Genomic DNA, 23,725 nt, shown 5'->3' with positions numbered 1-23,725 from the left:
AGTGGCAGAGGGAGAGGGAGAAGCAGGCTCCCCACTGAGCAGAGAGCCAATGCGGGACTCAATCCTAGGACCCTGGGATCAGGGACCTGAGCCGAAAGCAGACTCCTAACCAACTGAGCTTCCCAAGTGCTCCCTTCGTGTGTTTTAGATTTCACGATAAAAACGGTATAAAAACAGATCTGCAGCAAGGCAGAAAGACAGCGTGTCCTTCTTCTGGACAAGTGGTGTCGGCAAAGGCCTCTTTCACGGCCCCCCAGGGCAGAGGTCCTGGAGGGGAGTCCCTCTCTCCGGGAGCTCCAGCCAGGCAGCCGTGTCAGCTCCCGGGTTGCCAGCAGCGACAGCTACCCGGTGAGCGCACTCCAGGGACAGCAGACCTGCTGCCTGGCAGCCCCGAAGCAGCTGACAGGAAACAGTCGCAGAGAAGGGAAACCCATAGGCCCTACCTCTGTAGGCGGCAAGGACCAGAGTCCTGGTGACAGTAACCGCCAGGAACTGTAAAGAGGCTGCTGGCTTCGGGCAGCTCCTGGGCTGGGCTATTTTAATCTAACACACTTGGAATACTCTGCTTTGGAAGCTGAAGTGGCCCCTCCTGCTGGCCCCCTCCTGCTCCTTGGAAAGCTCCCTCTGCCCCAGCATGCCCACCAGGTTTGTCACACAGACCCCCACAGAGGGAAGGGCAAAGGCTAATAATTTTCCAGCTCCTCTCTTCTTCCTCCTGCCCTTGGGGTCAGCTAACTTCAGGAAGGTTCACAGAGGCCCTAGTGTGTTTCCTCCCAGGGAGTCTCTTGGAAGAAGCAAGCTCACAATGCATTTATGTTTTGCTATCACAGAATGTGGGGTTTCAGTGCTTTGAACCATAGCTATGCTTCCAAGTTGTCCTAACTGGTCTTAAGGCTGTCTCGATGTTGCATGGCTTGGTGAATGTCCTCAATCAGGTGGGGCGGACACCCTGCTTCCTAGGGTGGATGTCTTAGGCTCTGTGATGAACCACCTTGCACCTCACAGATGGCAAAGCACAGGTGCGGTGTGGGGAGCAGCGTTAGTCGTGCTATCCACAGCCTGGAGGAGCAGAACCCCTTGTCCACCCTCCTACGGTCTCCTAGGTCAGAGAACGTGTACTGGTGATGCCCAGGCCCTGGCAGGGAGGTGAAGACTCTCAAGCCCCTCCCCCACTCCCCAGGTCCTGGGCCACTGTGCTGTGTCTGCTGCGGAGAGAACCCAACAGCAGGGCACAGCCCAGCCAACCTATCAGTCTCAATCTCCTGTGTGCTGTTAGCATGTGGCACAGAGCATGGCTGGCTGGAGGGGAAGGAGGGCTGGGATAACTCATGACAACCACTGTGGCTGGGGTGGGCTGTATGGATAGACCAGGAGGGTTCCCACAAGGCCTGTGCTCCTGTCCAGGGTGGACGCTGTCCTCGGTGGGGCCTCGGGCCAGTTCTCAGCCAACCATCCAGGGAACAGTGGCTTCTAGAGAGCAGAGCAGGAGAGCAGGGAGGGAGTTCTATGAGTGGCCTTCTGAGCCCAACACAGGAGCCCTACTGATGCACAAAAGACCAAAGAATACACACCTTCTGGGCACCGCAGCCTTGCACCATAGCAAGAGGACCGTGTATGTTCCTCTTGGGAGAGGAGGCACATGTATGTTCCATGCAAAGCAGGACTGGCACAGAACATGGGTCCCCACCTGAGGCCCTTGCCTCTCCTTCTACTCTAGTTCATGAGGCACAACTAGGTCACACTTCCCTCGTTTAGCTACACGGGGACCTCGGTCAGATCAACGAGCTGCTACTGCCATCAATGCACAACCCCCCTGAACTTTTACTGCAGACAAGCATTGTCTCAACGCTGACCTAGACCCACGGAACCACACATGTCAAACAGCCCGCTGCCCTCTGACCAGTGATGGGGGCACTGGAGAATGTAGACAGTCCTGGGTGTTCATTGTGGCATGTGGGGCTTGGGCCAGCCACACACAACCTCACTCATCAACGAACGAAGGTTAGGGCTTTTCTGAACCCACACTTTGCTTTTGGAATTTAAGTATATCACAAAAAGGAAGGTGAGACTTGAGCAGGAGAAAGTGAGTGGTAAATAAGAACAACAATAAAAATGTGAGTTTGGCATAAGGGCAAACACCAGCATCTGTGCTATGGTGGATGGGGCCAGCAGGTGGGCCCTAAAACTTGAGTCCCTGAGGAGAAGGAGAAGGAGAAGGGGGAGGAGAAGGGGGAGGAGAAGGAAGAGGAGGAGGAGGAGGAGGAAGAAGGGGAGAGGGAGGGAGAGAAGAACAGGAAGAAGAGGAAGAAGAAGGAGGAGGAGGAGGAAAAGCAGCTACTGCTGCCACTGCTGCAGCCCTCTTCGACTCTGGAAGACCACCTTCCCCACACAGGACACTCAGGATTCCCACAAGTGCATATCAATCAAACATGAGCTCACAAATATCATGAAGACCTAAGGAAGCATGAGTTATGAAAACGAGGGGAGGGAGGGAAAGAGCGGAGGAGACAGGTTTATGCCTCCAAGGACTTTTGTAGGGGAATCATCAATCACTGGAATATCAGTTGATGTAGGAAATGTTCAAGGAAACAGAAGATGGTATCAAGCAGGCATGAAAATACTCTAATGTGCTCAGGAATATCTGAGAAACCACCACCACAGACTGAATGGCTAGAAATTAAAAAGAAAATGCCATTGGTGGGGGAAAAATGGTGATTGAGTTGAAAAGCAGATGAGACACAGATGGAGGGACATTTAGTGAACTAGAAGACAAATCCAAGCTATCACACAGTCCAGCACGCGGAGAAAAGATGGCAGAAAATAAGGGACTATATATGGGTCGAATATATATAGGATGAATTAAGGTCTACTACGTGTTTAAAAGGAGCCTCTAAAGGAATGAATGGAAGAAAAAGATTAATGTTTGAGGAAAAATGGCTGAATATTTTCCAGAACTGACAAAAGAAAATAATCACAGTCGAAGGGAGCACAGACACGAGTGCCACTGGCTTAGCTTGACGCATGTTATCTGCTCTGTCTCCATAACAACTCAGGTAAAACGTCAACTTCCTTCTCCATCCTATTATTGAGTGATCTCAACTCAGGGAGGTAAATTGAATCGTCTGAGTCACACTTGTTCCTTGTTCTCAGGACACACGAACGTGTACCCTTACACGCTATCCTGGTGTCTGACAAATGTACCATACTGTGAATATGTGTTTCTCAAGTGGCAAAAAGTTGTCCTTGCATTTAAAAACATTATTAATACCTCCTTCCAAGGTGAGGTCTCCACCACCTGCCATGCAGTCTACCTGGTGAGGCAGGGGAGGTGGGAGGGGGGGCAGAGAACTGGTGAAAGGTACTAATATTCAAGGGTGACAGGTGCGCCGTCTGGTATCCCCAAGCTGGGTCTGGATGAGACAAAGGCCACAGGGCTCTGATCTGCACACCCTGCGTTCTGGCTGGATGCAGCTCTTTGCTCTAGACAGCCACAGTCACTGAAACTTCTAGTCCCCAGAATGCTGTACACCTTCACAGGGCCCTCCACGCATGTTGTTCACTGCTTCACTTGCAGCACCTCTCATGGAGCCACGAATGGGAGAGACATGAATGTGCACGTGTGCACATATGTGTAAGGGAGAGGGAGGCTGGGAAGGGTGTAGTATGATGGAGAATGGCATGGGAGGGGAGGGAAGGGAAGGGATAAGAGAAAGGGAGACATAATGGAAGCGTCATGCTCTACCTGGAAATGGCTAAAAAGGTGGGGATGATTCTGATTAAAGTGTTTCTCCTTGGAAGGGACAGGGGAGGAACGTCAGGGGGCACCTGAAATTCAGATGCAAGGCACGTAAAAGCATGCCACGTGGGGGGAAGCTGCTGTTCCAGGAGGGCTGGAAACGAGGTCTGGAGAGCAAGCTGCACTCCTACTTGGCACTTGCTCAGAGGCCGCCCTTCAGATGAGGAGGGGCTTCCTGTCCCGTGTGGCTGCAACACTCAGGTCATTTGGGTTGGGCCCTAAGGCTCTGCACGGACGCCTCCTGCTGCCCCCCTCTGCACTTTTTTCCCTCCTGCACCAGCTCTCTTCTCCTCACTGCTCAGGGCACACGTAAATGTCCCTTTCTTCAGAACGAGGGCTCCCGGGGAGGCCCTGCTGTGAGCACTCGGGTTCCACCCGTGGAAATAGCAGCCACCATCCCTGCACTAGTGGCAGTCAGAGGAAGTGGGGGCTGAAGAACAATGGGCACGTGCACAGAAACACAAGAACATACTGAGTGTCAACAGTGTGCGTAGGTTACACGGGGTGACCGTGGTGGATGGAGCACCACACACTCAGCGGTCTGTGTATCTTTCCGAGTCGGACATCAGCCCCCCGCCTGCAAGCTTGGTGAGCTGGGGGCCGGCGTCCGTCCTGTCTCCCGTGGTCTCCACAGCCCCTCTATAGAGCCTGGCACCTATCTGGCGGAATGCACCATCATTTTGTTGAATGAATGAATGACAACCTTCACAGCTTCTCTCTTTCAATAGCGCACATCTAAAATCAGGAAAGAGATGCTATGGTGCATGTGGTGCTGGAGACTGACTGGTGTGACAAGTCTTTTGACAAATCGAAATACTATCTTTTCTTTGTAAAATTAATTCAGGGAGCCACCTTCTGTGTACCGTAAAGGACATCTGAAGTGGCTCTTGACTCTGTTAAGAACTGCAAGGACTCTAAGCCACAATCAAATACTTACCTGGGGACCAAACCTGAGGAAGTGATGGTTCTATCTTTTTTTCTTTTTCAGAATATGGAACTTTGGGATTGTTTGCATTCTCAGACACTTTACATGATGAAGGAAGGGCACATGCACGGGGGCTGACACTGCCCAGGCTGCACCATGTGCTGAGAAGCACCTCTGCACGCCCATCCCACCCAGGAGGGGCTCAGCACTGTGACCGCGCAGCCTTGGGTTCCTTATGATTTGTAAAAGACACTTAATCACAACCAGAGAAGACCACTCTTTCCTCCATTTCGACTTCCTACCCTGAGGTTGACAATGATCTTGCAGATGTGCCTGCATTGCTACTAATGAGTTGTCCACTCAGAGGAAGGACTATGTTTTCTGCATATGTAGGAAATAACATTATTGCATTTTTGTCCATGGAAGAGGCAGTCAAATGTTACACTGTCGAAAAATGTAGAAAATAAAAGGTACTACAGAGATGTGTTGGGTGGTTAGATCAAAAATTACATGAGTGTTTTCTAAATTCTGTATGTTTGCTGTATTTCCCAGCTTAAAAAGATTGCCACTTATTGCATTTTTTTCTAATTCTAAAAAATATACTTTGTACCTAATTTTCTTTCTTATTTTTTTTTTTAATGCAGGTCTCCAAACTGTGTATGCTTTGGACCCCACCAATCCTGGGTCCTTCTTTTGGGAGTGGGGGATACGTAATTTTTGGAAAGTAAGTTGTTTACATTTTTTCACAAATTCATTTTTCAGTCATACTCGAGCTGTGACTAATTTCTCAAAGCGGCAAACCATGTTGCTGTTGGGGGTTTCAGAGAGCCGAGGGCCTGCAGCCTCCTGGTCCCTGGTGTCACCAGGAAGGCAGAGCCCTGACCCCTATCTGCAGGCCCATGACGGGGAATGTGGGGCATCTCTGTCCGCACGTCTGGCCAGGCAGACCCCAGACACGCACAGGTGTCTTAGAACACCAGCTGAAGCACTGGCATCTCACAGCTCTGGAGGCCAGAAGTCTAAGTCAAGGTGTGGTCGATTCAGTGTCTAGTGAGAGCGTGTTCCCTGGCTGGTTGGTGCTACTGTCTGGCTGTGCACTCATAGGGCCATGCCCGGGCATGTGTACGCATCAGGCCCTCTATCCTCCTCTTCCTAAGAGGACACTAACCCTTCATAGGCCACCTCATGACCTCCTCTAACCCCACCCACCTTCAAAAGCCCACCTCCAAGCGCTGCTACACTGGCTCAGGTTTACCATTTGAATTTGGGGAGAATGTTCAGCCTATAGCAGCAGATGATGCATAATCATCTCTAGAAACACCACAGATGACTTCACAAGAGGGTCAGTAGACCCACATGGCCCATCTCTGCAGTAAAGAGCCTCCAATCCTACACCCTTTATTCTTCGAGTATGGTGCAAAGACCCCAACACTTATTTTCCCAAAGTAACCCCTGAGTGGTGCCAGCAGGCTGTGTGGACAGGAGACAGGACACAGAAAAGTTGACATTTCCTGTAGACATGCCCTGGTGCCATGCTTTTCATGGGGACTGGGGGTGGGGAGGGAGCTGCTGGTAGTTTGGGCATTTGTCTCAGTCCAGACCCATCTGTCAGAGCCCTTGGTTGGGCTCTCATCTCCTACTTCCCTGACAACCCTAGGCAAACTCCCTTTTGTCTAAGCTCCTCTTCAGAAAATCAAGGACTTACACCCATGAGCAGTAAGGTGCCTTCCGACTCAAGTCTTCTGCCATTGCACCAATTCATGAGGAGAAAAGACTGGTCCTGAGGTGGCCAGCATCCCCCAGATATGCCCCAGCCTGGAGGTGAGGAGTTTCTGGGATTTATATCCTGCATCTTGAGCTGTTCCCATGAAGATTCACTGCCTCATGCAGGCCTCACACTTTTAAAAACATGCTAACTTTTCATCCGTGTCTTCTATGGGTCACAGGAGTGTGTGTTTTCCCAAGAGAGGGGTCTTGTCACATTGAACCGTAATGTAAAATAGAGGTTCTAGGACAAACTCTTGCACTTCCTCATTTGACTGTCCATGTTGTTATCTAAGTGGAAACTGCAAACATTCAGTGTTGCCCAAGGGTGTCCTTTGGCCTCAACAGTCTGTTCGTTCAAGACCCCAAACCAGCCTGTAAACACAGTCCCCAATTCAAGACGGTTCTTGAATTGATTTGTGATTCTTCAGCTTTATGGTGATGGAGAGAAAGTGATAGGAATTCAGGAGAAACCATACTTCGGATTTTGAATGTGGATCTTTTCCTGGGCTGGTGGTATGCGGTACAGTCCTCTATGTGACCTTGGGATGGATAGCCATAGCCGCCAGGCAACAACCAACACACTGATAACCATTCTGTGCATCATTTTCCACACAGCATTTCATAAATTGCATGAGACAGTCCACACTTGACTATCAGATATGCTTTGTATGATGGTTTAGCCCAACTCCATGCTCCTGTGAAGGGTTCTGAGCACATTTACGGCAGGCTCGGCTCAGCTGTGGTGTTTGTTCAGTAGGGTAGGTGTATTAAATGCATTTTGGACTTATGATATTTTCCACCTACAAAGGGTTTGTCGGGACATAACCCCAACATATATTGAGGAAGATCTGTATTTATTAGCATTCTGCAAAGAGCTAGACATGATGCACCACACGCTGACATGCATTAAATCAAGTTTGTGGATGTCCAGTATTAAGAGTCACAAAAATTAGGTTTTGTTTCTGGATCTGAGAGCCTCCTTGGTTCTTCTCATTTTGCCAGGTGCTCTGGGAGGCCCCAGGGAGGGCAGGCTGGCTGTGGCAAGTCTCAGACAGGGTCATGCTGGAAACAAGTGCCCTGAGCGAGGCAGTGGGGAGCATGCAGCAGGCCTCTGACTGCAGCCAGACTATGCCCTAGAAGGGCTGGGAACAGATCAGTGTAGGAAACCAACAATGCAGAGTGAGGTCAGCCTCATGTGGGGAAAATCAAGCCACAAGACGATGTCAAAAAAGGAACCGTAAACATGGGGAAACAGGGTAGACGCGAGGCCCGTTCATCAAGTACAGCATCCCACATGGCCATCCCCACCTGAAATCCTGCCTTCCTTCTCACTGAAACTCATGCCAGGGACACCAGAGGACACAGGGGAGCCATGCTCATACCGAGGGCACGTCTACAGGGAAGAGCTCTGGCCCTGACCACAGCCAGGTGCACAGAGCACAGTGCAGAGCCATGAAGCAGGGCCTTGGAGCCACTGCACCACTGTCTTCCAACAAGCCCTACACACAGTGCCTGTGCTCAGACATGAGAAGGCAGAGAGGCCCTGAAATCTGCAGGAAAACTCACATCGCACTTGGGTTCAAGCATGAACATGCACCATGTGGCCTCTAAGCGTGCTTACTCCTGCACGTCTGCACTGGCCAGCCAGACAGGTCCCACTGGCCAGCCAGACGGGTTCAGCTGACTGCCCTAACTCTTTCCCAAAGATGCACTGACTGATGCTTCTAGTGCCCACCGGCCCTCTGAGGCCCGGCCCCGCCCAAGGCACATGCTGCTTCCTTGACGGCAGCTCCCCACTGCTTTCAGGTCTCTGCTTGAAGCAAGGCCCCTTGTCTCAGCATAAAACAGAACCCTATATCCCCATCCCAGAGTGCTCTATCCCTTTACTTCTGTGCTCTAACCTACTATACGGTTTCTGTTCAATTGTTCAGTGTCCATTTCTCCCAAGATGCTGGGCTCAGGAGGTGGACAGTTGTGTGGCTCCATCTCTAACATGCAGAACGGTGCCGGCAGTCACTGCAATGTGGATTCTAGAGGATGCTGGCTCACGGACGGGGAAGCCAGCTCCAATGACTGGAAAGTAGGCAGGAAAGACCTTCTGCAGGGAAGCATGGATGAGGCATGAGAACACTGCCGGGGAAGGAACCAGCAGCTGGCTGAGCCCTCAGCTGTCCTAGGGCCCCCCGTGTGAGTGGGGAGTGGGCAGCCACAGACGAGGTTCTCCAGCAAGCCTGGGAGCAGGTGTCTGAACCAGCTCACTTTTTGGATTACACCGCTTGGGGCTGACGTCACACATCGGGATGCTAAGTGGACGGTTTCATGACATTTGTGCTGGAAATTATTCCTTAGAAGATGGTAAAAGTCCGAACCTCAGGGGAAAATAAGCAAACAGGTGCCACACAAGGAAAAAAGCCTCCCCTGCAGGATTTCTGCTGGGGGCTGCCACTGCACCCACTAAATCGCCATCCTGGCTCCCACTGTGTGCCAACCCAGGCTACTCTGTTCTTGTTTTACTCTTAAAAGAAGAGTATTGTGTTTAAGATAATTTTTTTCAAATAAAAGATATTACAGTAGAGTCTGATAGACATTCTTTTCGTGGATGGTACTCAGCAAAAAACACTTCTGTTTTTATAAGAGTTTACAGACTACTTGGGGTGACTCCACATGCCTGACCATGGAGCTAAGTGTTGTTTATAAGTGTCCAAGACAAGAATGTGATGACCATCCCTTGGGGCACCCAGCTAGCACCTGTGGAATTCACCAGGTGAATGTGCCCCTGCCAGCCATACCCCCGTGCTGGCTTACCACCGCACCTGCCTAAGACAGCCGCAAACCGTCCTCCACTGCTGGCCCCACCCCGAGGTGGCCTGTGTCCCCAGGACCTCGAGCACCGAGGTCCATCAGTCACTAGGGTAATAACGAACACAGCTAGGGATGCACACCCTCATTTCTGAATTTGTAAGGCCGAAGTCCACAAACCTGCCTGTGATCAAAGCCATCACAGGAAACTACTCAAACCCTCAGCAAATTTTCTTTGGTATCTACCTGACAGGCATTTAGTTCCACGTGACACCAGAGAAGTCAGGTCTGAGATCTCGGGGTGGGGGTCTGTGAGTGAACGAGCCACCGCAGTGCTTTTACTTCAGAGGGACAGCCACAGATATCGTAACACACCCTCTATTTGCCACGAAAAGCAAAATATGTGGCGGAGTAACATTTCTTTCCATGTTATGTCCCTCAGGACCCAAGAAGAGTGTTTCCTTTGGGGTAGGATTGGGTAAAACGGATGCCAAGTTATAAGGGATGGCTTTGGGAATGTCTTTTCAGTGGGCCCGCGTCTTCCTCAGGCTCCAGCAATGGGGAAGCTGAGATGCCCCAGCTGTCCAAGCAGGCCCAGCCATAGGAGCTGAATGGAAAACACAGCATACTTACAAAAATTTTCCATTTGTCTTGGAGCCTATCATGACAATTTGCTCAGATTCAACTCGTGAGATCTTCCCGTGGAACCAGGGCATTTTTTCGTGGGCCGTGGTGGCGATCAGCTTCTCCAGCTGAGGCTTCTGGCTGATAATGGCCTGCTCCAGAGCCTGACCCTGCCACGAGAAGGAAGCAGAGTGGTACTTGGTAAAAATGAAAAAAAGAATGACACATAAATCATTTCAAATCTGTCCCAAGTCCTGATAGTGGTAATTCATTCATTTTCTGAATAAGACCAGTAAGATTCTTAGATGTGATTTAAGTACCTTTGAGTGTATAAGTCACAATGTAGATTTTGGGAGGTTGGCCTTGTTTTTTTTTTTTTTAGATTTTATTATTTATTCATGAGACACACACACACACACACACACACACACACACACACACAGAGGCAGAGACACAGGCAGAGGGAGAAGCAGGCTCCATGCAGGGAGCCCGATGTGGGACTCGATCCCGGGACTGCAGGATCATGCCCTGGGCCAAAGGCAGGCACTAAACCGCTGAGCCACCCAGGCATCCCTGGAGGTTGGCCTTTTTAAGCCAAACAGGGCTTTAGAAACCATCTGGCACCATCCCCGAGGTCCAGAGGGATGGCAGTCCTGCATGAATTGATGGCTCTGCATCAGAGCCCCACCCCTCCGACCACTCAGAAGCCCCAGGACATGTGCCACAAAGGACACATGGCTTTCCTGGCTGCCCGCCGAGGCCTCCTCCAAGCCCTCACACTGCAGGAGATGTCGCCACAGGACACGGATGACGTGGAAAACACATGGGGAGGGGGCTGACAGCTGGGTGACCTCCCTTCCCAACCGTGCTTAGGGAGTGGAGAGAGTGAGGTACCCCCCGCAGCTGTGAATGAAGACCCTACATTGGATCATTGGAAGTTACGATGAGGACAAGAGGAGGTAAACATTATAAGGAACCCAATCTAGACGCGGGAAGGGAGGAGGGAGGACAGGGAGGAGCTGGAGATGGAAAATCTGTCCTGCTACAGGTGGCTTGAGACACAGAAATCGTGACAGGTGCAACCCAGAGCAGCAGCCAGAACAAAGCCATTCAAAGGGAAAGGAGCGGGATGCTACTTGGCTCTGAGTCGCGAATGCATCATCATGCAGAGGGGAAGAAGGCAGCCCAAAATGCTACAGGCCTGTGAGTCCCTTCCTATAGAACGTTCTGGAAAAGACAATCACTGTGGGACCAAAGGGAGGCTGCTGGGAGCTGGGCTGGGAGCAGCTCATTTTGATTGTGGTGGGACCTACATGGGGCCCTGTGTTGGTCAAAAATCATAGAACTGTACCCCTAAAAGCTTAACATCACTGTGTATAGGTTATAACTCCATAAATCAGATCTGTCTGACTTCGAAAAACGTAAAAAAGATGGTCTCAGGCATATCTAATAAATGCTAATGACAACTCCTGACCAGAGTCCTGCTAACCTGCCTGCAAGCATGAATTCGTGTCGACCCCACTCACGGAGGGAAAGCAGTCACTGTGTAGAACCCTCCAAGCACCTATCCCATCTCACACCCACGTGCATTAGCACCACCAACACAGGGAAGTGCAAGAGAAATACGTGCACACACAGGTCCAAGCGGTGAGCCGAGCTGCCTCACCATCCGGGGCCCTTCCGGGGGACGACTTGTCAGTCTGGCTAATTCAACACCTGTGCCTTCCCTGGGGCTGGCCGCCGTGCTGGGGGTCATCGTGCCCGGGGGCTGCAAATGACGGGCTGAGGGAAGTTCCTGGAGTCACTAAGTGCCGGTCACTGGGTGCCAGGGAGGTGCGCTCCAGGGCGTGGGAGGGAACACCAGGCGGTCAGCCAGCCACAGGTGCTGCAGCCACGTGCACGCTCACCCAGAATGTTCTAACGGAGATGTGGTAGGAAGAAGCTACAGAACCAGGAGCCCATCAGCACGCACCACGCGCCCCCCTTCAGGTACATAAAAGCAGCCGACACCTGGGATGCCTGTCAGGAGGTCCCCCCGTGTGAGCTGGGTGACTGGGTGACCCGCATCACCACAGGCCAGGCTGCCCTCTCTGAAGTGACCCCCCCAGGAGGGGGGACCGTCCTCTCGCAGCCCCAGGCGCACCTGCAGGTTCCAGGTCTGCTTCACGTACTCCCTGATGAGGCTCTCCTTCAGATCCTCGAACGGGCCGGTCTTGGGCTGCACCCCGGGCGGCCGGTGGAAGGGCTGCTTGAGGAGGCAGACGAGGCCGTCGGACTCCTGGGAGTGGTAGTGGCACAGCTCGGCCGGGCTGCCGTGCGTCCTGCCGCCCGCGATGGCGTAGGTGCCGTTCATCTCGCGCTCGATGGTGTAGTGGTGCGCCTTCCTCCCGTGCGCCACCGACAGCGCGAAGCCGCCCAGGTAGTTGCGGCTCTGGCGCAGCAGGTACAGCCCGTCGCTCATGCCGCCCTGGACCAGGTAGTCCTCCGCTTCCTCCCGGGTGATGTTGCCGAAGAAGAACGGCAGGTGGTTGGCGCTGTCGGCCATGCTTCCCGCCATGCCTGCACCTCCCCGTCAGGGGCCGAGGGCACGCGTGGAGGTCTTCCTGGCAAAAAAAAAAAAAAAAAGAAGAAAGAAAAAGAAAAAGAAAAAGAAAAAAAAAGAAAGAAAAGAAAACAAAAGAAAGAGAAGAGAAGAGAAGAGGAGAGGAGAGGAGAGGAGAGGAGAGGAGAGGAGAGGAGAGGAGAGGAGAGGAGAGAAGATGGGACATTGGTCAGGACCTGAGCAGCAAGGTCAGGTTGCTCAACTGCTGACCCGGGCCAGGCCCTCCCGACAGGAAGCTCTTCTCTCTTGGGACCTGGCGGTGGAACCAGGTCCTTCCCATCCTTCCATCTTTTGCACAGAATCAATTTCCAAACACGCCCTCTTAGTATCAAGCTCCAATACAGAGCAGTAGACAAATGTGACCAGGTTAACCTCTTTTTTTTTTCTTGGTAGGGACAGATAATTCTAAGAGACACATCACAAAGGGAAATCCCATGGGAAGATGGCCTGCACGCTGGCCCGCTGGCCAGCAGGTGCATAGCGCAGACCCCAGGAAAGCCTGGCCCAGCGGCCTTGGGAGATGGAGACAGCCGTCACAGACACGCATGGCTGGTCATGGGCAGCAAAGATGTTCCCCAACTATTGTACCTGGACGCTGGCCTTCGAGTGGGTCTCGTCTGGTAGGCCCTCACCAGACAGCCCAGGCACTAGCCGTGTTCACATACTGTGTAAGAGTGGGATGGCCGGCACCACAGCCCATGCATGCCCGTCTGGGAGGGTTGGGGGGTGGGGGGTTTCAGGGGCAGGACTGCAAGCCCACACCCCGAGGATGAAGAGGCACAGCCTCTCCGCAGGTTCCTCTGGCCTTGGGCGGCCGGCTGTCCCTTCCCTGTCCTTCTGCAGACCACTTCCTGGCACCCACCATGCACCATGTGCGTGGCTGATATTATAGAACCAGCGCGGGTTCTGCATCTCATGAGGACACCTGTCCCAGAGAAGCTGCTCCTCGCACAACAAGGACGTGTGCTCTTCAGAAGAGTGGCATGGAGGAAGCGGCTGCATCTGTAACCGGGAGGGCATGTTCCCTCAGTTGTGCTTGTAGATGAGAACAGAATATGCCATTATCCAAAAAATATCCAAAGAAGCCTATATTTTAACCAAAAGGGGCTGGTCACCAATGGAAAATTACCTGGGTAACTCTGTCTGTACACCTACGGAGGAAAGCGCACACCCCTCTGTGTTACACTCGGACGCGCACAGAACACACACCACAGACATGCACACGGCCATGTGAATACAGCGTCTCCACAACACAGATTTCCCGACAAGCAGTGATCAAACACGAGAATACCTGCCAGACACAGGTAATGACTATCTCCAGCCAATACTGCAAATCTGTTCTCCTGAGTGAGCCCCACCCCCCAAAAAATCAGGTTTATTATAATGTAATGATATAAACAATTTTCTGGCTTTCTTTCTCTTTTTTTTTTTTTTTGCATTTGACTAAAATCATAAGTTTTTTCTCGTCGGGGTTCTAGTAGTTCCTGTCTCAGCCAGGTTTGCTTTGCTACATCCTGTCTATACTCGCACGTATGTCCAAGGGTGCCATTAACAACAAGACCTCTCTGGGAAGGAGCAGTATTTCTCTTCCAGTGCTTTTTCCCTCTAGGCACCCCCATCTATGGCACTGGTCTCCCCTCTTGGGCCACTGCCCCCTGTCAGAGAGGCCCCTGGGCACACCATCCTTGCACTTGGCTCCGCCCGTGCCGTGGAGCTCTCAGGGCCCCACTCTCCGCATGCACATCCAGCTTATCTGCCTGCAGACCCACGCTGCACGTCATGTGGGCTCCGTCAAAACGCAGAATGCATTGTGCCATCAGAATGTGGCCCCCAGTGTCAACAAGGTGGCTGCCATGCCCCTCGCTGGACCTGCATCCAAGACCCACACGCGCAGCCTGTTGACTCGCCTCACCTGGCTCAACCTCCAGAAGCCCTGGACAGAGCCCAGCCCCTGCGCTTCCCTGGGTCCTTCTCTCTCCTTTGCAGACCCCAGCTTCCGTGGCTCCTTCCTTCAGTTACTCTGCACCCATTGGGTGCTGGGGCTGGGTCTCCGGCCTCATCTTCCCCCTGCACATGCCCCCCACCCCCTGCTACTGGCAGGCCCAGCACTTGCACACTCACTTGCACCCACTGAGCTGCTGACCTGAACACCGCGCCCCTGATATTTCCACCTGCACGTCCAACACACAGCTCAGCTTTCGAGGGCCCCTGAGGGGGCTTTGGTTGCTCAGGCGCATCCCTCCCTCGGCCGGCCCTAACCGGGGAAATGACACCGACCTTAAACAGCAGCTGAGGACAAGACCCTGGAGTCTCCAGAGCCCTCCCTGTAACAGCGCACAGCCCCACGGAGGCGGGGGCCAGCCTGCTCACTCCCTGGGGTGTCCATTCCTTTAGGAAGCAGTGAGCTCCGTGCTGGAGGGTGGACCAGGGACCTCCGGGGATCTCACCTCAGTTCTCCTCTAAATACGTCCCACAGCCACGGCTTCTCACCAACTCCCATCGCCACCCTGGTAGCACATGTTGCGGGGTCTTACCAGTTCCTCCTGCCACCTGCCCTCCAAACGGTCTGCTCCCTACACGGCAGGTGGGGGAATGTGGGCAGGTCACCTTCCTGTGCCATCCCAAACCCTACTTGGTTTGGCCCGAGCCGCTTCTCACCTTGCCCACGTTGGCCATCCACCCTTCCTTCCTGTCCTCATGGGCAGAGACCTTCCCTGTTGCCGGTCACTGCTCATCCCTCCTCAGGCCTGTGGTCTCCGCTCAGGCCACCTCCCAGAGAGGTGTAAGCTGAGGACCTGCCCCCATTCATCTTTATCTCATAAAACAGTTTATTTCCATCATTGCCTTCCCCAGGAGCCAGGTCTTCCCACTCTAAGACGGGAGCTCCCCAGGTCCCCCAGCACCCCAGGGCTTCCTAGGTGCTCTCAGAATGCCTGTTAGAGGGAAGCATGCCCATCTCTCTTTCTTTTAGAGTTTCTGCAGTAACGCATGACCCCCAACATGCAGCCACTTCACCAGGCAGACAGCACCGAGCCAGGGCCAGAGAACCCAGAGGACAGGCCAGACTCCTCCTGGATCACTGCTCCCGCGTGGGGGGCACCTGTGTGCCCGACTTCCGGCCTCTCTTCCTCCTGCCCAGCCCCCCATCTGCTGACAGGACATGCAGGTACTTCTGCCTCCCCAGATGATCTTCCCTCTGCTGGCACTTCAGTGTCCTCCCCCCTGCCCCCCGATGTTGCTTCCAGAGCGTTCACCATTCTGGGCACTTCGCCCACACAGTTCCATGTCACTCTTCTGAGACCCCCTTCAAAGTGCAGCCAGGGTTGATGCCACCACCGCAGAGACCTCAACAAGCAGGGGCGCAGGCCACCCCTGGGTCTGCTCCTGGCATCCACAGTCATGACCGTGGGTGGCCTTGGCACCCCAGAATTCCCACTGGGCTTCTAGCTAATGCATGATGCCCTTGCACAGCAGCCAAAGCACGTCCCCACACTCCTTCTCTTGGTTCTTCGCATCCGTCACCCGACATGACCTTGGCCCAGGGTTTCCGGATGTTCCGTCTAGGTCATTCTGATGTGGGAGCTGTCTTGTCCTGACAGCCTGGCCTCCACTGATTAATGCCAGTAGCACTCCCCCAAGTCCCCCACAGTGACAACCTCAAACTGTCTCCAGATGTCTCCAAATGTTCCCTGGGGCAATGCCCTCCTCCACCATGCGCCCTGATTGGAAACCTGGGTTTTGGCCTGACACGTCCCTTCCACTGCATTAGCATCCTCAGCGGTGAATTGGAGGTTCCAATGTCCCCTGGTGTAATTCACTGCCATCATCACTGTGAACGAAGGACAGGGAAGGCCGGGGAAGAGCAGAGTCCCATGGCGGTCAAGGTGCCAGAAGAGAAATCTGGAGTAATCCTTCAGTAATCCTCCTCCTCACAGTAGTAACATTTTTGAGAATTTATTATGTAGCAGGTCCTGGTCCCCATCTGAAACCTGAAGATGTAGGTGGTATCATGTCCATTTAATTAACAGAAAACAAAGCACTGGTTTCTTAACTGCATCAGGTCTCCAGGCCAGGTGGCAAAAGCAGGGTTTGAATTTTGAATCCAGACACTCTGGTTCCATTATCTTTACTCTTGACCACTTGACTGCTCAATGTCATGGCTTACTTGGCTCACCCAGAATGAAACTGACCCTTGGGTCACTTAGGAACACGGCATGGCGCACGGCACAAAGCCTGGGGCCATCCTCAACAAAATCACCAACCAAAAGCGGCAAGAAGTGCAAAAAAAAAAAAAAAAGAAAAGAAAAGAAAAGAAAAATCAATCAATCAATCAACCAATCATGGTAGTAAATCGACCACGAGGAGGACACTTGTGTGCAGCCTGAGCCCGGACAAGGAGGCAGGGGCTGGCCTCGCTGGACCTCAGCTGGGAGCGGGTGTGTCAGGAAGCTTGCATTCTGCTGCTCGGCGTGTCCACAAACCACGCAGACGAGGCGAGCACTGGCTGGAGGTTGTGAAAACAGCTCAGCGAGAAGGCGAAGTCCTAACTGTGGAAACTGTGAATAATGAAGGGTAGTGGAAGGGGAGGAGGGCGGGGGGTTGGGGTGACTGGGTGACGGGCACTGAGGGGGGCACTTGACGGGATGAGCACTGGGTGTTATACTATATGTTGGCAAATCAAACTCCAATTAAAAAATAATTAAAAAGAAAATAATGAGTCCTGACTGCCCGAGTTTGCTCGCTTGCCCCTGCAAGGACCCATCGCTGCGGAGGGAGATGCACTCGCTGCCTGGGCTGAGACCACGGTCCTACACCCGTTCCCCGAATCCGTGTTTGTTTCAGGGCCTTGAACCTTCGCCCGGGTCTCCGTGCTTGCATTCTTCTTCAGCCCTATCCGTCCGGGTTTTCAGGGGGCCCAGACCAGGGCTTAAGACCCACTGAAGCGTGGCTCCTGCCCAAGCTGTGCTCTCTACCGCACAGGCGCGGCTCCTTGTACTTCCTGCAGAGAACGATTCCCACGGCGCTCAGCATGCTAATGTGGCCGGTCCACATCCCCCAGCCCCACAGCCTCCTATAATGCGCAGAGGTGACCGTGGCAGAAGCGAATGGCAGTCTGGGGAAATATCTGGAGACAATTTCTGCCAGAGTCCTGCCGGGCAGGCGGGGGAACAGAATCAGGAAGGGGTGACGAGGTACCTCGGCTTAGGACACTCAGAGCCACACAGCCTGCCCCCCTCAATGCAAAGCAACCCTGATAAAAATTTGCCTGGGAATTCCCTCCACTGCTTGCAGCTGAGAAAATTTTTTTTTTAATTAATTTTTATTGGTGTTCAATTTACCAACATACAAAAAACTAAGTGTGGGACGCATATAAAAAGAACACCCTCATCTGCGGGTTTGATTCATTTACATAAAAAAGAGGAAAGAGCCCAGCCTGCAGGGTCAATAGGGCTGCCTAGCGGGCGGGGCAGGGGCTGGCTGATTACTGGACACGTGAGCAGGCCCGGCAGGTGCAGTGTGGACCCCCGCCCCAGGAGGCCCCAGAGGAGGACCACCCTGGGCCGGTCTGCAGAGGGCGGGCGGTGGGCGCTGCCTCCTGCAGCAGGATCTCCAGGGGGGCGGGGGAGATAACACGTGGACACAGACGCTGTGGCCACACATGGAGAAACAGAACCCATGGCGCCCCGCCTGAGTCAGTCCCGTGTCCACCGGCTTCCTGAGCGATAGGGGCTCGCCCTCCGGGGGGCCGCGCCGCAGCCCTGGCCCAGCGTCCCGAGGCCTGCCCGCCCGCTGGCCGCTGCTGCAGACGCCGTCTCCCCAGGCCGAGCCCTGCAATGCCGTCTCTGCCCCGCGCCCCCCTTCTGCATTTGTGGGAAAGCACAGCTTCCCAGAGTACAAAGACACACATTTCAGAAACAAAAGGTGAATCTAAGGCTGGAGAAAGTGCTTTGTGTGTGTGTGTGTGTGTGTGTGTGTGTGTGTGTGTTTTACTAAATTTAGAAAGAGAGGGAGAAGTTTCAATACTTGAAAATACCACCCAAACCTTCCAACCTGCGTTCTTTTTTGATGCCTCCAAACTTCAGGTCCTAACGACGCATGGAGGAAAGATTGATGCATCTTAGCCAACACCTAGATTTTCAGGCTCCACAGAGAACCTTGCTTCCAAGCCGAAGCGATGCTTCCTCTTCGACCCAGTAGCACAAATCACAGATACTATGTGCTGACGTCAACATAAATGTTAACTCTCAACATATTTGGTTGCATGCAAGAGACCAGCCCACCCTAAGTGAATTTAACATTAAAATATAAATCATTTATTCACTCTTTATGTTTGTTGAGCATCTACTATGTGCAAGTGATTTTTTTTTTCTGGGTGCCATGTGGGAAAGAGAGACTCTTTGCACCCCAGAAGTGGCTCCGGGGAGCAGGAGTCTGCTCCAGGGGCCCAGAGTTAACCCCAAGACTATGAGAACCTCTACACCTGTCCTGCCTTCTGGTGTTACTGGAAGTCGCTGCAGGTTCAGCTTCTCAGCGGGAGCTCCTACTCACCTACACCCTGAACTGGCCATATGTGGTCCTGAGGCCTGGCCCAGACTCAACCCTGGAAGTGGGGGTCTCGCCCCAGCTCAGGCCCAGCAGGCTTAGCACGGAGAGGGTGGGGTTGTAGCCAGCAGGTTTCTGGACACCCAGCCACTGTGTCCCGAAAGCAGGAAAAATAAAAACAATGAAGTAATAGGCATGAGAGCACACTGATCACGACTGACAGCTGTCAGCGGCCTCTTCACGTGGCAAACCACACAGGGAAGCCGGACAGACAGTGAAACAGCCACACTCTCCTTGGTTCTGCTCCATGTGACCCTCCTGGTGACCCTCTGGGGAAGCCCCGGTCATCCCACAGAGACTTGGCTTCTCCTGTCCCATCCAGAGGTCCCTGGCTGAGGTTTTCAGCTTCTGGACACTACTTTTGGGGTTCTCATCCCTGCACCTCGTTCACATAAACACAGGGACCCTGAGGCAGCAAGAAACCCAATCACCTGATGTAAACACGCAAGGATGCACTAAACTGGGTTAAGACCTCCACAGAAAGAGTCACTTGATATATATTAGAAGTCACTATCACCTTTTTCAAGTCTGTGGAAGGATATTTGTGGGGGACTCATGCTTGCCCCACATCACAGCAGCCTTGGCCGGTGCTCTTGGATGTCATAAACCTGTGACACAAGTATACTCTGTGCTTGAGTAGGTGGCAAAGGTTATGTGATGGGAAGAAGCATGGTTTGGCCACCTGACAACTGCAGGAAGGGAACGGAATGGCACAGGCATGCACTCGGTGGGAGAGCTCGGGCTGCCTCGGGGAGCAACTCAGGTGCAGCTGTGGACCTGCTGAAACCTGTGAGTGGCCCCCTTCCTGCAGACACCCCAGGAGGGTGGGAGGCTGGGGCTCTGGGTGTGCTTGACTCCCACATGTGCAACCTACATTCCTTTCCTGGATTCAAAGGCAGGTCTGGAATCAGAGGTCCAGGCCAGCAGGGAGTGTATGTGTGTGGGAGGGTGTGTGGCAGGGGGAGCCCACAAGAATGGAGAGGAGCAGTCAAAGGGAAAAGAGCGGAAATGAGACAGAGCAGAAGACACGGCCTCTTACAAGCCAGAGGCCTTCACACCACTGCTGCACAGTGTCTGTAATTAGGGAAGTGGGCCTCCACCTCCAGCCTCGACACAAACCCAACCGGAAAGCAGAAGTGCAGATCCCCCATGCCACAGGCTTCCTTCAACAGTGCATTCAGATGCAGCCAACCCCCAGGACCCGGATCCCGCCGGAACAGACTCACCTCTGAGGGTGCCAGTGGACACTGCTGGGCCTGTTGCGCTGTGTGCCTGGGGACAAGCAGTGCCCCGGGAGTTCTTACTCAACGACCCCTGTGTTACTTTAGGAACCTAAGTGCCAAGCAGGGTACACCAAAATTTTCGTGGGTACCTTAAACGTTTTTGAAAAAGCCCAAAGACATTATAAGTATCTAATTCCCCTGTAAGGCCGGATCAAATAGGAGAAGAATCCTAGAGAAATCTCATCAGGATGCCCATGCCCGGCAGGGGGCCGGCGAGGCTGAGCAGATGTGGTCTTCGAGTCAGGAGGGCCTATGTGTGGAGTCAGAGCTCTCTCAGGCCCCGTCGCAGATCCCCTGGGGGCAGCCGCTCGCAGTACCAGTGGGAGACACAACTTTACAAGGGTCGCCGTTTGAGATGGGAGGTACTTTCCAAACATCTGTACACACATGCTCCGTGCAAAGAGCATGGCTTTAAATGTCACACTCCAGGCTGTGCCATCCCCCACACTTGGAACGAGAGCTGGGGGAGGCCAGACTCCACTCCGAAGCATCACCAGAGGTGCAACACTGAGAGACCACCCCTGGTGGGGGTTTACTTTGGTGCGGCCAGGAGACGCACAAGGATGTGCTTGGAAAAGTAACAGAAGCCAACCTGCACCCCAAGCCTACGGAAGCCACAGCTCTACACAAGAAGCATTGCCATCTTACAGACGACAAACTCGGGCCACCGAAAGGCCAGGTATGCACCTTTAGTGCTGGCCTGGCCGGTGAGAGCCGTGAGAGTGACAGTGGATGATGACCCAGATGGCAGGATGGCAACAGAAAGCTCACCAGCACTGGGTCACAGGGCACCAGCTGGCTTGGCTGCATCCCTAAAGGCGGTGGTACCCGGGTTCATCGGGCCTGGCATCAGGCTCAGGAGGCCTGTTACCTCACAGGTAACAGGACCATAGGAGTCGTGGTGGAGCCAGCGCTTGAGGCCAGCCCTTCCTTAGCCTCAGCCTTCCGAGGCCCTCAGGGGAGTGCAAGCAGGACCTCCGCGAGGCCTTCTGGCCAAACATGGAGTCCCTTTTCTGTCCCCTCACAGCAGAGGTTCTCCACGTGCAGGGAAGGTATGTTCCACCTTCTTGAGTATCTACATAAATTGTTCAGGATTCTTCTGCAGAGCAGATGTATCTATTCTTCCCTTCCTGTTTATTTATTCAATCATTTATTTATGTAGGTGTGGACTCAAAGGTATTTATTTTATACTTTAGGTTTTAAGCCAATACTACTTTATTCTGTTACGCTGACTGTCCCAGTACGCCCACTAGGAACCCTCCTAGCTGGTTCCTGGGCCCTTTTTAAAATGGCTCTATCACTGTGGTTTTTGTTTTGGTTTGGTTTTGGGGGGCACTTCATTATTTCTGGCACTAAAGATACAGCAAGTGTCTCAAGTATGTTTCTTACTCCACTTCTACACTCTCTCATTTCTCTGTCCCTTGCGATTGACAGTGGTATCAGAGACCAAGATCTGGGCACAAGGTGTGCTCACTGCTCTGGGATGTCATTGCCTCCAGACCTTCTCAGATGACAGAGAAAGGAAGTCAACATACAAATACACTTAAGCCGTCCATGTGCACTATCTGCAGGATTTCTCTCTCTCTTTCTACATCTGGATCTATATCAACCTAAACATCAAGTCACATCGAGGTCTCTGTCCCTCTGCTTCTATTTTCTGGAAGAGAAAATTGTTGAAAATTGGTATAATTTCCTCCTTCAATGTATGGTATAATTCATCAAGGAAATCATATGAGCACAGTTGTTTTTTGTTTTTTGTCTTTTGTTTTTTTCCTCAGGCAGGGAGGAGGTTATTAAATTATTGACTTAAATTGAAAAGTCAGGACTCTTCAGGCTATTTTCCCTTCTATGAGTCCTGGTAGTTTCTGTCATTCAGGGATTAGTCTGTTTCACGTGTGTCATTACATTGATGAGGACAGACTCTTCCACACTAGTGGGTCATTGTTTCTTTTTGATGTCCATGTAATCTGTAGTGATATCTCCTATTTCTGATACTAATGAATCTGTCTCTTCTCTTTTGTTTACCATCTCTAATTTTAAGGATTTCTGCTCTCATTTTAATTATTGCTTTTTTTCTTACTTTTAGTCTTTATTTGCACTTTTGTTTCGCAGTTTTCTAAGGTAGAAGTATAGGTTGTGGATTATATATATTCCTCTTTATCTAATTTTCGTACTTCATAAATTTCCTTCTAAGCACTATTTTTGCTAAATTTCACAAATTTTAGGTTGCATTTTTATTTTTATTCTGTTCAAAAATGCTTCCACATTCCTCTTCACACTTCTTCTTTGACCCACAAAGTAATTAAAAGTCTGTTGTATAATTTAAAAATATTTGGAGATTTTACAGCTATCTTTCTACTACTGATTTCTAGGCTAATTCCACCATATTCTGAGAACATAATTTATATTATTTTTTATTCATTTAAGAATGTTTACATATGTTTTCTTTTTTTTTTTTTACATATGTTTTCCAAGCACATGCTCTGTGTTGATAAATGTTCCATGTCCGTTTGAGAAGAATGTGCATTTTTCTGTTGTTGGATTGAATACTTTATGAGTGTCAAGTAGATCAATGGGATTAAAGGTGCTACTCAGGTCATCTGTACCCTGTTGATTATCTACTTAGTCTATCAATTATTGATAGAAGGGGATGGAGATCTTTAATTACAATAGTAGATTGGCCCATTTTCCTTTGAGTTTTTTCAGTGTTTGCCTTCTGTATTTTGATATTCTTTGTTATGTGCATACATTTTGAAGATTGCTACATCTTCTTGGATAACTGATCCCTTTATGGTTATGTAACACTCCTCTTTATCCCTGATAGCCCTCCATTTTCTTAAGTCTGTTTTAGCTAAAATTAATACAGCTATTCTATCTTTATTTTGACTGGTGTTAGCAGGGACTTTCTTCATTTCTTTACCATTAATCCATATGTGTCTTCACATTTAAGATAGGGTTTTTTTTTTTTTTTTTGTAGACAGCATATGGTTGGGTCACGTTTTTCTTTTTTTAAGTTTTTATTTATTTATTCATGAGAGACAGAGAGAGAGAGAGAGAGAGAGAGAGAGAGGCAGAGACACAGGCAGAGGGAGAAGCAGCCTCCATGCAGGGAGCCTGATGTGGGACTCGATCCTGGGATCCTAGGATCACAGTGAGCTGAAGAGCTGAAGACGGTGCTAAACCACTGAGCCACCCAGGCTGCCCTGGGTCATGTTTTTGGTTCACTCCTGTAAACTCTGTACTTTAAACTGGTGTAGTTAGACCATCTATGTTGAAAGTGATTGTTGATTTAGTTGGATTGATGTCTAACACATTTGCAACTTTTT

The 23,725-nt window shown here is 51.6% G+C and overlaps 1 protein-coding gene and 1 long non-coding RNA gene across 5 annotated transcripts in view; one reads left to right on the top strand and one right to left on the bottom strand.

The window, feature by feature from the left end:
- SYK (spleen associated tyrosine kinase) overlaps positions 1-23,725 on the bottom strand; it is an 83,220-nt gene that overhangs the window by 39,046 nt on the left and 20,449 nt on the right. For 3 of the 4 annotated variants that reach the window (XM_072761295.1, XM_072761289.1, XM_072761300.1), the window contains exons 2-3: positions 12,055-12,514; positions 9,921-10,081 (exon numbers count right to left, since the gene is read on the bottom strand). In XM_072761295.1, coding sequence (XP_072617396.1) covers positions 9,921-10,081; positions 12,055-12,468 — 575 coding nt within the window. In that variant the 5' untranslated portion in view covers positions 12,469-12,514. The remainder of the gene's footprint in view (positions 1-9,920; positions 10,082-12,054; positions 12,515-23,725) is intronic. The other variant, XM_072761294.1, reaches the window with a different exon arrangement.
- Positions 10,691-11,384, top strand: LOC140595213 (uncharacterized). Its single transcript, XR_011996733.1, has 2 exons — positions 10,691-10,870; positions 10,960-11,384. It is a non-coding gene; the product is annotated as an uncharacterized lncRNA (long non-coding RNA).

Source organism: Vulpes vulpes, chromosome 1 (assembly GCF_048418805.1).
Source record: "Vulpes vulpes isolate BD-2025 chromosome 1, VulVul3, whole genome shotgun sequence".
Classification (NCBI taxonomy): Eukaryota; Metazoa; Chordata; class Mammalia; order Carnivora; family Canidae; genus Vulpes; species Vulpes vulpes.
This window is presented reverse-complemented; position numbering and strand designations above follow the sequence as displayed.